Below are 13205 nucleotides of genomic sequence, written 5' to 3'. Positions count from 1 at the left end.
CTTTATATCCCTATGTCAATGTTCCAAGTTATTCTGTATCACAACTTCAGTGTGTGTGCATACACAAAGCTATGTACGTGCCTATAGCTTTATGGAGTCTTTTTCTAGTGGCTCCTGCAGGGGAAGCCCTGCATGTTTTCATTTCTCTGCCAGCTTTGACTGCTATACAGTGTCATTAAATTCACTGTGCTTTTCTTCAGGTCTTTTTGACTGTTCCTGCTACAAGCAATGATTCACATATAAATGTGCACATATAAATATGATAGTTTGTGTAGGTAGTAAATAAGGCAAATGTGCATATATAGTGAATATATATTATTTGTTCTATTAAATACAATGCATTTTATATGTAATACTTAGAGGTTCTGTTCCTGGACCTGTAATTTTTGCATGCACTGTTGTCACAGTGGTTGTCCTAACTATTCCAATCCTCTGTCGAGGAGGAAGCGAGCTTTATTTTTGCGAAGTGCAAATATCTGATTTCTGTGCAGGGTAATTTAAAGCTTCCTTTGTAATTAAATAATGCATGTACTAATCTTTCCTGCCAAATACACGTAAGTAAGAGCGAGGAGAATCTGTATATTGTAAATATACAGAAGGGTATTTTATGTTTGTAGAGCAAAGTGTCTGTGTCCCCTGGCTGTACGTAGAATATGCTTAAAGAAAAACAGGTTATTGAAATGTTTGCAATTAATTTTGAAATTGATCTTTTCCTTCCTGCTGTGATGTACAGAGGATAATGCCTGGGAATAGGCAGCATGCTATTGGATAGAGCCTAGAAATTTTCTAGTGTAATTTTCTTGCAGAAACACTCTAAACACATGTATCTTCTGGGCAGTGGGGCACTTTTCCATCTGTCTGTGTCCTTCTAATATTTCCTGCTAACTCTGAGACTTATAGTGCCAGAATCTCTATGGATTCCCTCTAAAGGAACAGAGGAAAGGTAAAGAGGTGAAGAGTCTTCATGGTTTTGTATGCCACTAAGCAACAAAAAGACCTCAAAGTACGTTTCTTTACCACAGGGCATACTAGCAAGTCTCACACTTGGATACAGTAGATATGTGCACATCTGAATATGAATTCTGTGTGTATTCAGCACACAGTAGGACGAAGCTAATACATTTCTCATGCATTTTCTGTTTATGTGTAGCAAAGCAAAGGAGGCTTTCCTGAAAATGCAGAAAGAACGTGACTTCCATAGAATGCACCATAAGCAAGTGGTCCAGGAGAAAAACAGGCTTATATGTGACATGAAAAGGTAAAAAAAAAAAAAAAAAGATTTCTGTGAAAATGGCTCGCTCTGGGAGCATAGGTGCAAGTGATTCACCTGTGTGACGAAAAACGTGGACCCAGAGTCCACCTCTCCCTATCCTCATTTAAGGGCTGGTAGCCAAGGAAACATTTCTGTTGGGAGATTGTGTCCCTCTGGGTGTTTTTGTTGAGCCCTTGCCTTTGGAACAAGGTAAGCTATTCTTTTCTTTAGTACTGGCTTATGACTAATGCCTTTCACAGGTTGTCCTAAAAACTGATTGGAGGCCATTTCCTATCTCTCTTCAGCTGATACACCTGGAAATAAGATAATATAGTGGAGCTTAAAGTGCTGAAGTAAAGCTAGTTATATGAAACTTACTGTGATGCTTTTGATTGCAAATTAGCCCAAACTGGGCCATTGGTATTGAGTTAAACTAATTCATTTTAGAATATTTCATTTCATAATTTTGTCATTCAGAAACCGTAACAGAATTCACTTTCCTGTTGTGTCTCTTTCCCTCAACGAGTAGAAGTTGTGTGTTGTCCATTGTGTTGTGTGTTGAAGATCATTGGGCCAACTGGAAGAGTTGAGTCTAGAATCTTTTTTTTTTGCATGTTTATGCAATCATTAGTTTTGAAACAAAATTGTAGAGTGCTTTATGTCCTCCGTTCCTAACATTTCCTAGAATTCTGGCCTGTCAGTATTGTTATCAGTCAATACATGCAACAGAAGCTATGAGTTCTATGTGTTTAACTTTGAAATTTATATGTATTAATGCAGGAGAGCATTGTTCATTGACTCTGTATGTCAGCGTTTTGCAAAATGCAGTCTTTCTGAAGCTGTTAGTGTCATGCGTTGTACCGATCAGTTTCTCTTGAGAGATTATATATCTGACTTTAATTTGGTCTGAGGAACTAAAGTGGTTAAGTATTCTAAATGTAATGTTCACTGCACTTAACAAATCGTCACCATATTACACATTTTGCCTAGATTAGGATCTTAGTCAGTAGTTTGGGGAAGTTATATAGACAGAAATCTCTGATTTAACTCATTTTTGAGGAAGCATTTGTCTCTTCTTGTTCACAGGCTGAAGGCGCATTACGCTTCGTATGAACCAGTGCTGAAGCAGATGACTGAGAAATACCAGTCAGTACTGAGACAGAAAATGTTAACTAGTTTGGAAAGAGACAGAGCAGTTGGGCAGGTAAAGTTATGGCAACCATTACTTGCGAAGCTGTACAAAATGCTTTTGGTAAATAATTTGATAAATACACAATATTTCTGGTAAACTAACTCACTTGTATAATAGCTCGAAGCAGGATATTTTAGTGAGTTTCATTTTTTCTGGTAAAGCGTTAATATTGAAAATATGTGAATCGTAGTGCCCTAGGTAGTAGTTCTCATTTGTTGCTGATGCTTGAAGAGCAGCATTAAGTATTGTGCAGCCCCTACATGTTCAATCTTTGTCCTCAGATGGAGGAGAGGTGTGTTATTGCTACAGATTCATATGTTTCCATCTATGCCTTTAGAAATCTCTTAACTTTATTACTATTTATTTTTTTTCCTCTTATTATAACCAGGAATTATCTTAATGTATTTTTTCCTAACTAGTATGTACCAGAGATCTTGTGACAGGAATAATGGAGTACTATTTTGCTTCTGTAATCTTATTTGATGTATAGGTTGGTATACATGATATCCCATTCCATTAGCAGAAACTACTATAAGCACAGATAGGGTGGGCGAAGAACAGAAAATTATCCTTCTTGTGTTTAGCTAATAGGTTGTTTGCTTAGATGGAAAAAGAGTCTCTGAAAATGCATTGCAACATCAACAGTAGCATTGGCTGTATGTGGGTGACATGAAAGGAATTCAGCATGCTTACGCTCTCTTCTAATAGTTCTCATCTCTCATTTCCTCCTTTCCTTTGCCTCCTGTTTTGCTCAGGTCACCCGAGGGCTTACTTTAAAAGTATTCAATAAATAAAAGAAGATGTCTTAAAGAAAAAGAAAGGTTACTGTCCAAATGTAGTTATTCAGACTCAGGAATACAAAACATAAAATGGTTCCAGTGCTATGAAATCTCAGGAACGTAAGAGCTATCCAGAGATGAACTGTAAGAATTCAGGAGCGATGGCGTTTTTGTAACAACATCATATTTTGTGGCATCTTTTTATGAGAAAGCTGCATGTCGTATTGTGCCATGAAGTTAAAGATCAGTGATAGCGGTGGTTAAAAGCTGATAGTGGGGTTTGGTCCCAAATATTATGTACATCTGCTTTGTTTTAATAGAATTATAAAAGTATTTTGAGAAATTGTGGATAGCTTATATTTTCTCACTTGGTTGCATTGGGCATTTCCAAAACCTAGAATTAGATTTAATGTTTTTAGCTTACAGATAATAATTGGAAGATTAAAAACAGATGCATGTAACTGATGCAGATATTAGTGATGCATGTTGTGAACAAAACAAAATCAAAGTTCATATCACCTCTTGTTCTCTCCTCTGCTTTACATTAGGTTACAGGTTTACAAGCTACATTACATAATTTAGAGTCCGGATGTGCAGTTCAGATTCCTGTGAAAAAAGGTAAAATATTCCTAACAACAAACTCAGACTGGTTATGGGTTTTTTCATGTTGTAGTGCATTACAAAATCTGGTGTAACAGTAAATTAAAAATACTAACGCTGGAAACAGTTTTATCAGCTGTCTTGGTCACAGAGCAGCAATTTTATTATGTGAATATTTTTTCTGGCTGAGGACAGTGGGGCTGCTCATGACAATATGAATATGAGTAGCTGTGTGGAAGGATTTAATACTAGGAATGTATATTGTCTGATATTTTATCTACTAATACTCTTTTTTTTTTTTTTCCGTGAATGGTTTTTTTTAGTTCATTGTAAGAAGGTGTATGCAGTGGTCTGGGAACATCTTGAAAATACTCATGTAAGGAAATCCAGCCTCTTGTTTTAGCATGTCTCTCTTTTACAGAAGGTTAATAGTAATGCAATGTTATATAATACCTGCTGGAATATTATCTTTAGCTGTATAATATGGCTTCAAACAACTTCCCTGTTGTTTTGAATAAATGTGTTATTATTAAATTTTCCTAACTCTACCACAAAAAATATTCTGGCACCTTATTGTCCTCTGGTTTGCTAGGTTAGTGAAGTCTGTGCTACCACATTTTTGTGAGCATCTCCTCCGCTAATAATTTTGAATCGGTTTCCTATTCCATTTGAATTTGATGGAGAGAGATAATTCTGAAAGAAACTTGATTTAAAAAGACTCATGAAAGTAGATGAGATGATAAAGGGAAACAGTAAGCTCTGCTCTCTTCCGCAACAGAGCATTCATAGGGGAAGGGCGTTTTGCACCCAGCTTCTGTCATGAGCAGCACTTCAGATTTGACGTTAGAGAACTCAGAACTTCTCAGTCATGTACATATCAAATACTATGCAGCTTCCCAGCGAAGCATTTCTTGCAATTAGGACTTAGCGAAGTCCCTTGAAGCGCACCCATTTCTCTCTTCTGTTTAGTTAAAGAACATACCCATTTTTGTTTCTGTACGGACCTGGAAGGGTTCTGACTTTCCAGTTTAAACTAAGCTATGATCTTTATTTTGTATAGAAGCAGATAGTTACTAAAACAACAAAAATAAAAGTTCTGTAAATATAGACTTCACATGTTAAGAGAGTGGGATGTTCTGTTATCTTCCTGTTTTTGGATTCTGATGCTTTTTTTGTATGAATTAATGTTGTATTCCTCAGCAAGGCATGCTTTGGGCCCCCAAAATATCTATCTGCGGTTGTGTGTGGTGGATATGCGCTCCCCTAGTCTTTAAATCTTGTTACAACCACAGATACAAGCCTCTGTCCCACCGGAGTGAGCTGTACTCATTTTCATTCCTCTTCAGGCAGTGAGGTAGAGAATGGACTTTTCATTGTTTTAGTTTAGGAGAAGGACATACAGCATTCAGCTTTTCATTGTACTCTGGTTTGCGAATATATATTGTGGGTTCTTCCCCGTGCTAGTGTTTTACATTATAGATGCCCTGTCTCTTTCCTACTACACATGCTTTCATTTGTTATCTGAGTGAATCCAAAAACTGCTCTCCGGCTGCTCACAGTACTTGTTTATTCTTCAGAAATCTTGAGAGCACTTAATAATGCCAAAAAGTGACAAGCAGGGGAGCACTTTATCAATTGAGAAATTAAAAAAAAAAAACAACATCTAGTCTCCAGCACAAATTAAGCTCATCAGCCACCCACGTGTTTATACAAGCTTTAATTTTCCTCATACTCTGTGTATCACAAATTAAGCAGTATTTCAGTTCATTTCTTGCCAGGACTTTGCCCTCTAATATTACATAATTCTTACTGCATTCTGAAGGTCACACTCGTGTCTCAGTGGGTGATATTCTCTGATTCAGATACTTTCTGTTGCCTCTTGAATTCTTATTCATGTGATGGTGTAATTGAAACCTTGAGCAGCAGCAGTGCATGGATACTGGTGAGATGTTTGCTGTGTTTTCTCTAAATTTAGGTTCTTAATTCAGAATGAACCAGTGCTGTTGGACTGACAAGTCTCTGCTGTGAAGAGATGTACGGCTGCGTTTTTTTTTTTTTTTCAGTTTCCGTCTCTTCAGGACTTTGATACATTAGTACATTGGTACTATGTTTCAGTTAGAAGTCAATGAGCACTCAGGTTGGCAAGTTTGCCAAGGTGAGATGCTTTTCTGGCCAGCTGTCTGCTTTCATTGCAGCGCAGAGCTTGGAGGAGCAAGGATGGCTTTTTGCTTGGCAGCAGGAGGTTGCCTGTCACTGCTCCTGCTTCTCTCCCACACCTTGGCTTGACCACACAACACCTGGATAAATGACTTTGGCTGGAGGGCATTGAGGGTGGCTAGTACCTAGGGTGGGAACTGCTCAAGAGTTAGAAGTTTTGAATAGTAGCAATGAGGTCCAGCACAACCAATCCCTTGTGGGTTGTTTTTCTTTGTTTTCAGAGTGAACTATGCAGAGTATAATTAAGAAGAAAGGGAAGCTTCACAGAGCTTGCATTATAAATGTGTATCTGGAAGCTGGGTAGGAAAGAAAGTAACAGAATTTAATGTTAAGTTTAGGACAGCAATTCTGGGTATTTTACTTAGGCATTTGATGTAGCAACCTTTAGCCTGATGCTTTTCAAATAATTGAAAGAGCTAGCATCTACCATACAGGGCTTGTAATTTATTTACTAGGTGGTTGGTTTTTTTTTTCTGTTGTGCTGCCAGTCAGACTGCTATCTAGCTTTGCAAACAGTGCTTGTACCCAAATCCTTCAAGAGAAAGTCATCTTCAGATGTTTTTTAAATGCTTACAAGTTTAAGGCTTTGTTTTCTGTTCACTCATTGCCTTTAGAGTTGATAGGAAGAACACTTAACAGCTGTAGAGAAACTAGTTCATGCTTAGGATTAGGACTTAGCCGTGTGGTGGCATCTTTCTGTGTGCACTCCAAAGTCAGCTCTGTAAGATAAATTGGTGTAATTTGATTTTATATTTTGAGTTGAGATTATTTTTAATAAGGATTGGATGTTTTTTGCAAGAAGACTTGCTTTAAAAGGGTAAAAAAAAAAATGGTGCCATGGTCATACATAGGGGAATCTAGTTATCAAAGAGAATTCACAGGTATTTGATTTTTTTTTTTTTTTAGGGTATTGATATATATTAACAGAGCATTCGCATCCTTACTTGAGGATCAAGACATAATGTTAAGTGGTTCTTTAAGAAAAAAAATAACTTCTGCCTGAAAGAACGAAGCGGTTATAAACCTAGCTGTATGCTATTCTAACAACTGGTTCTCTGAACGTTTTGTAGAACTCTTATTTGCTCAGTATGTTTCTTGAATCTTCTGAAAACAGGAACTGTTTATTTATTACCCAATTATATTCAAAAGTTGAACTCAGTGAGCTTCTTTAGTCATGGTTGAACTAACTCATTGCTAAGCCTGATAACTGTTCTTTTCCTTTCTTTGATCTGCTGTAATTGCTCTTAGAAGGTCATGTAAAAAGAAATTTAAAAGGGACCAGCTAAAGTAGTTAAACCTAGTTGTCCCAATTCTAGCTGTGGTGCAATTGGAATATGAAATCTATAAACGCAAGCTGTTCGCATCTTAATGCAATCCTAACGGTTCTTTGCAGTTTGGCTTGTTGTTGTTGAACGGTTTCAGATTTCTAAGCCCTTCAACTGTCATAACTCTGTGTTCATTTACAAGAATGTGCATTTCAAATACCCCATGGGTAGCAGTTGCTGAGTGAGGAGGAAGCGTTTGCATAGAAAACTGTTCTGCAGTATACGGTTTCTCAGACAGAAAGTTATTTAGGGTGTCTGTGATGGTAGCTTTAACTTTCAAAGCAGTGAGAATACAGATATTTTGTTAGACCGGGCACAGCTGTTTCTATCACTTAATTTTACTTTGTTTTGTTATATAGGAAAGTTCTGCGCTTTTTAAATCCATGATTTTTGTCTCAAGAGTAGAGAGGGCTTTTTCATTTCTTTAATAAGACAAAGTGGATATTTTGTAGTCCAGGTTTTACCCAAATTTTGTTGTACAACAGCAAACATTTAGACGTGTATAGCGTTAATTTTGATTGTTTCTGCCTGGATTTTAGCTGTATAACATGTTTCTCAGAGAACAGGAGCAATGTAACTGTCCAAATCCTGTTGGAATTGCATATTTTCCTGTTGACATGCATACATACTGCAGACTGTTGTAACTAGGCACAGGGATTGAAGAGGACTGTATTCAGATGCATGGAAGGTGCCACTGCTGAGGGTGTTGAAGAATACAATCCTTTTTGCCAGATACTGGGAGATGTGCTGTGCAGTGGTACATATAAGCCATATCTTTCCTCATATTCCCTTCCACCTGTTCTGATAATTTGCAGCTATTTTAACTGCTTTGGATTTCTGTGCTATTGTCAATGTGTAAGTAATTGCTTGTTTGGAAGGTGTACTGTGAGAAAGGACAAAGAAGTAAAAAGGAATGTAAGCTGTAAATCAGAGTAATGTGTTTGTGGTAGATATTAGGTAGGATGCAGTGAGACGATGAATTGCAGCCATTTTATTGTGACTCTGTCCTGTACAGAAAGATTCAAAATTATAGCAGCATTCTGAGGCCAAAATCTAAGATACCTGTTACTTAAACTGAAATAAGTCCCACCAAAGCAATTAGTGGAGAGTTAGTTATATGCCTTCTTGGAATATTTAACATGTATGGTGCAGTAATCTTGGATATCTTTCTATTTAAAGTGGTGTATCTGCTGAAACTTTTTATGTCTAGTTAATATCAAGAGACATTTTTCAGGAAAGTGAAAAATGTATCCTGATGACACTTGTCTTGGCTTTGTTTTATAGCTGGCCGTGAATGGGAAAGGAAGAAGGGTTTGGAAGATCCCGCCCAGAAAGCTCTTCAGGAAGCAAGGCAGCAAAAAATGCTTGATGTTGGTCCGGTTAATGACTCAGAGAAGAAGAGATATCCTAAGGTATGCACCTTTCTTCTTAGTTGCTCAGTAGCCAATCTAAACTATGCTTGAAATGATGAGTAAGCTGTGGTGAAAGATGGTGTCCAAAGTGGCTGGAAGCAGTCTGTTCTGCAGTGACAGATGTTTCATGAGAGTAAATAGGTCAGTAGGTATTAAGTTCTTATTTTTTAATGCGAGTTTCTATTGGGAGTAATTTTTCAGGGAATGATAGAGCCTCTTATTAGCTGAGGCTAGCAAACTGCTTTTCAAAAGCCTGATATAATCACCCCACAGAGAAAGAGCACTGCCCATAAATGCATATTGTTTTGTTATGTTTCTTCTGTAACTTCAGAGAAATCTTGATGTATTCCATAGGAGTTCTCAAACGTTTCAACTGGTTTTTAAAAGGTATTATATCTAGGGTACTAAAAGCAAAAAAAAAAAGTGAATTATTAATTGTCAGTGATATTTTCTAAACTTGAGTGTACCAAGATGTGTTGCTGTTTCATTTTGCAGGTTGTACAAAAATGAATTCCCAATAGAATTTTTCTAGTTGTTGAAATATTTGTGGTTTTTTACTTGTTTTTTTTTTTTTTTGAAGTTACATTTGAGGGCTGTATAGTAGTAAAGATCAAGATAAACACTGTAAAATGTAGAATTTTTTAAGCTCTTTGAAGTGTTACTCTGGCTTATTTTTCTCGTGTGGGAACCACTGTTAGAGCTGATATGTTTCTGTAGAAAGTACAATTTCTGTTTAGATTGTTGTAGTGACAATCAACTTCCGTCTTCCATATCCTCACAAAAATATATCTCTAGTTTCTTGCACATTTATCTGTTTTTTTCAGGGGCATTTATTTTGTTTGATACCAGTAGTGTAATTCTGCTTCTGAAAGATATATCAGTTTATTTAATCCCTTTTCCTTGTCCTTAAACTCCACACTTTTTACACATAGGTTTGCTTTTAAAACAATTCCTTCTCGTGGAAGTAACTCTGCTGTTTGCCCACCTGTTACTTGCTGAGTATTACTGAGTCACCTGCCAGTCAGTTGCTTTCCACCTTCCCTATTCCTCATCCAGTGCTTAGAAGCGTTCATCTTAGACTCTCCTGGGTAGCTCTTTCTTTCGTTTTGACTTGTGAGCAGATGACTATTTCTTGGCTTACGAAATCCAATCTTTGTTCCTGTTCCTACTGAAGTCATCAGGACCATTATAGTAAATTTCAGTGGTGTTATATTTCACCCCTAGAATATATAGACTCTACGCAGGTAGTCTGACTGTCTGGCTTGCTCTTGTTCTTGAAATTCATGAGCGCTGTTAGTTGACTGGTTCTGGCAAGCATCTGTGCTTCTGCAGATCTTATGTTCCCAAATGACTCCTAACAGAGGCCCAGATGTCTTTATTTAATCAGTGGATTAAAAAACTGGAGTAAGTCCAGAAATAAGACATCAGAAAATAGGGATGTGTTTGAATGTGCTAGGTTTTGCCTTGGCTGGTCGATTTTAAATTTTAGGTGTGAGGTTAACAACGGTTTGTTTCTGAGAAATAGATCATATGTGGTTGGTTTGGTTTTTTTTGCATCACATAAACACCAGAGGAAATGATGAGTCTGTAGGGGGCAAGAACGTAAGTTAAAATTGTTTCAAACAAACGTACTCTCACAACCTTTTTCCTGTAGTGTGCAGTTATTGAATTATAGTTCCAATCTGTATTACTTTATAAATAGTGTGCTGTTGCTCAACACTTCGGCTCTCAAAGTGTTTGTTCTCACGGAAAGCATGAGGTGTAAATGAGTACCCTGCCTTCCTCAGATCGTTTCATGTGACATTTGGAATAGAACTTCTATATGCCACCTCATCTCCTTTGGCCCATATCAAGAGAAAGTCAGATTGACCTGATCTTTTATGTGACTTTGCTTCTTTCATGTAATGCTCCGTTTCAATGAGGCTGTGTCTTTATTAAAGAATATACTATAAGTAGTGGTTCTCATTTGCAGTGATGACAATAACTCTCTCAATGTTTGTTGGGGGGAAATGACTTACACATGTTTGAATTAAGACTGTGCTTGCTTTATACCATGAATGAAGTAAGGAGTACAGTAAAAAGCAAATATGTCATCACGAAGTTACATCCTTGAGCTGAAATTCTAAATATATGTGTTAGCTGTACTGCTATGGAGATTAAAATAATTTAAAGCCTTTTCTATGTCTTGTAGGTAAATAATGATCTAAGTAGTGCCTCTGCTTACTTTTAAGTAGATGAAAATATGAGTCATAGCTGAGGTAGAACATTGACTCGAAGGACAGACGTATATTGCGTTACTGTAATATGCTGCATTAGCTGATGTGTAATTCGAGGCTTAATGTCGCTTCGAGATGAAATTTATCCCTGAAGTAGTGAAAAAGCAACTGGAAGTTTTTTTGAGCAATTGTATTCTCTTGATTTTGAAATCTTTTGCAAGACTCAAATCATACAGTAGCAGGCAATTAGGCTGAACTGATTACTTATCTAGACCTTAAAAAGCCAGTATTGATAGCATCAATATTATTAGGCTATTAATTTGCTCAGAGTACTGCTTTAAACATTTAAATAAATTAAAACGCACTCACAGGTCATTAAAATTAGGGAACCTTTGATAATTTGATTTCCTCTGTTCTGCAGAAATATAATTTTTCAGTTTTTATGTTATTAATTCTTCTCTGGTTCCTCACAGACTAGATTCTCTGATTTCTTTTAGTTATTAGCAGGGCAATTGCAGCTTCTCTATATTAAGTATATTCAATTTCCACATATAATGTATTGCAACACAATTTCATTTTCTGGAATTTTATTTGGTATAAAACTTTATCAAAAGGTGCGTGAGACATTTCCAATGACTGAAATGTTATCTGTCTGTGGAATGGATTTGGGAATTATGGTAAATTACAGAAGTAATTGATCCAATGATCATAAGTTACTGCTAGCTTTTGTAATTCATAAGGCTTTTGAGTCCAAATAGCACATGCATACATGTATGAAAACCCAGTTTTCTCCTCAGTTGTGTGCAAGACAGCATACAAAATTTAGAAGCTCCACTGTTTCTGTGTTGTCAGTCAGAAGAGAAGCTTGAATAAATGATCACTTGATCAGGTTATTGAGCTTGAATATAAGTTATATGTAAATATGTAAGGCATATTGGGATGGAATTGGAGCCATGTGATCGCAAAATAATCAGGAAGGGTAGTAAGTGAAACAGGCAATCATTCTGGGTTTGCAGTAAAATTAGCAAGAAAGTACTGATTTGGTTTCCAGTAGAGAGAAGAAGAGTGACAGATAATACAGGTATTCTTATTTCTATGATCCTTCATTGGTATAGTAAATTTCCAGTCAGATACCTAAGAGAATTAACAGCAGATAGAATTACAAAAGGCTTTGTTTCCAGAGTATGAGAAAGAAAATACCTGCTTACAGATCAGATGAGGGAAGAAGTAGAAATTAAAAAATTATGGACTGGGTAATTATAATAGAAATTCCCAAAGAATTTTGGATTGAGTAAGTGAAAATGTACTGTCCGTAGGGAAGAAACTAGGAAAAGCATTAACAGTGAAAATGTATTTGTAAGAAAAAATGTAGCCATCTTAGGTTAAATTGTGTCCATAACAGGAGAAGAGATCTTGTGGATAGAAGAGAAGCAGTAAATGTTGTTACTTTCCATCTTATTGTTTATTCTAAGTGCTCTTGTGTTTTTAATAAAGCTTTGGTTACTGTCTCTCAAATCATTCCTATTAGAATCCATGGAAATATGACCTGATGGAAACTTTCATAATGAATGGAAGACAGGTAGAAAAAACATGCAGCTAAATTGCATAGACATTTGAGGAAATATGTTTTCATTAATGACCTGGGAAATGAAACAAAGTATACTGACTAAATTAGCAAACCAGTTTATTCTGTTTGGGTTTGACTGGAACAATAAGTGCAGCTGCAGACAGGAGGAAAATTCAAAACTTGACCTATTGGAGAATTTATGGAAAAAAAAAAAAAGACAGTGTAAGAAAAGGTACAGAGCTCTACCTTTACAAAAATGATCAACTGTACAAACATGGATCAAGATGAAAAGAAGCAGTTGATTAAATACTGTTTCTTTAGAATTGGGTCTAGTATTTGTTGTATAAAATAAAATTAGCATGGATCAACAATGACATATTGCAAAATAGCTGAACACTGTACTGCAGCGTAAACCAGAAATGTTGTAAGGAGAATGTGAAACAACCATCTTGCTTTGTTCAGTTAGCATGTCGCTTTGAGTGCAGCATCATGTTCAGTTTGCTCACAGCTCTTGTGGGAGAAATGTTGCATCTACAATAGGGCAGCAAGAATGATTAGAAGTCTCTGGAACACAGTTTTGAAAGAAAAGGTGAAAGACGTTAAGTTGCATAGTTTACCGAGGAACAAAAAGAGAAAGGATACATA

At 36.5% G+C, this 13205-nt stretch overlaps 1 protein-coding gene across 20 annotated transcripts in view; it reads left to right on the top strand.

Moving 5' to 3' along the window:
- The window catches only part of SPAG16 (sperm associated antigen 16), a 387166-nt gene that overhangs the window by 20103 nt on the left and 353858 nt on the right, over positions 1–13205 (top strand). For all 20 annotated transcript variants that reach the window (XR_002439114.1, XR_002439113.1, XM_021397841.1 and 17 more), the window contains 4 exons: positions 1151–1258; positions 2339–2456; positions 3772–3841; positions 8650–8777. Coding sequence is in view for 18 of the 20 variants with exons in the window: in XM_021397841.1 (XP_021253516.1) it covers positions 1151–1258; positions 2339–2456; positions 3772–3841; positions 8650–8777 (424 nt within the window). In the remaining 2 variants the exon portion in view is untranslated. The remainder of the gene's footprint in view (positions 1–1150; positions 1259–2338; positions 2457–3771; positions 3842–8649; positions 8778–13205) is intronic.

This window comes from Numida meleagris, chromosome 5 (assembly GCF_002078875.1).
Source record: "Numida meleagris isolate 19003 breed g44 Domestic line chromosome 5, NumMel1.0, whole genome shotgun sequence".
Classification (NCBI taxonomy): domain Eukaryota; kingdom Metazoa; phylum Chordata; class Aves; order Galliformes; family Numididae; genus Numida; species Numida meleagris.
Note: the sequence above shows the minus strand (reverse complement) of the source record. Positions and strands in the feature narration are given on the sequence as shown.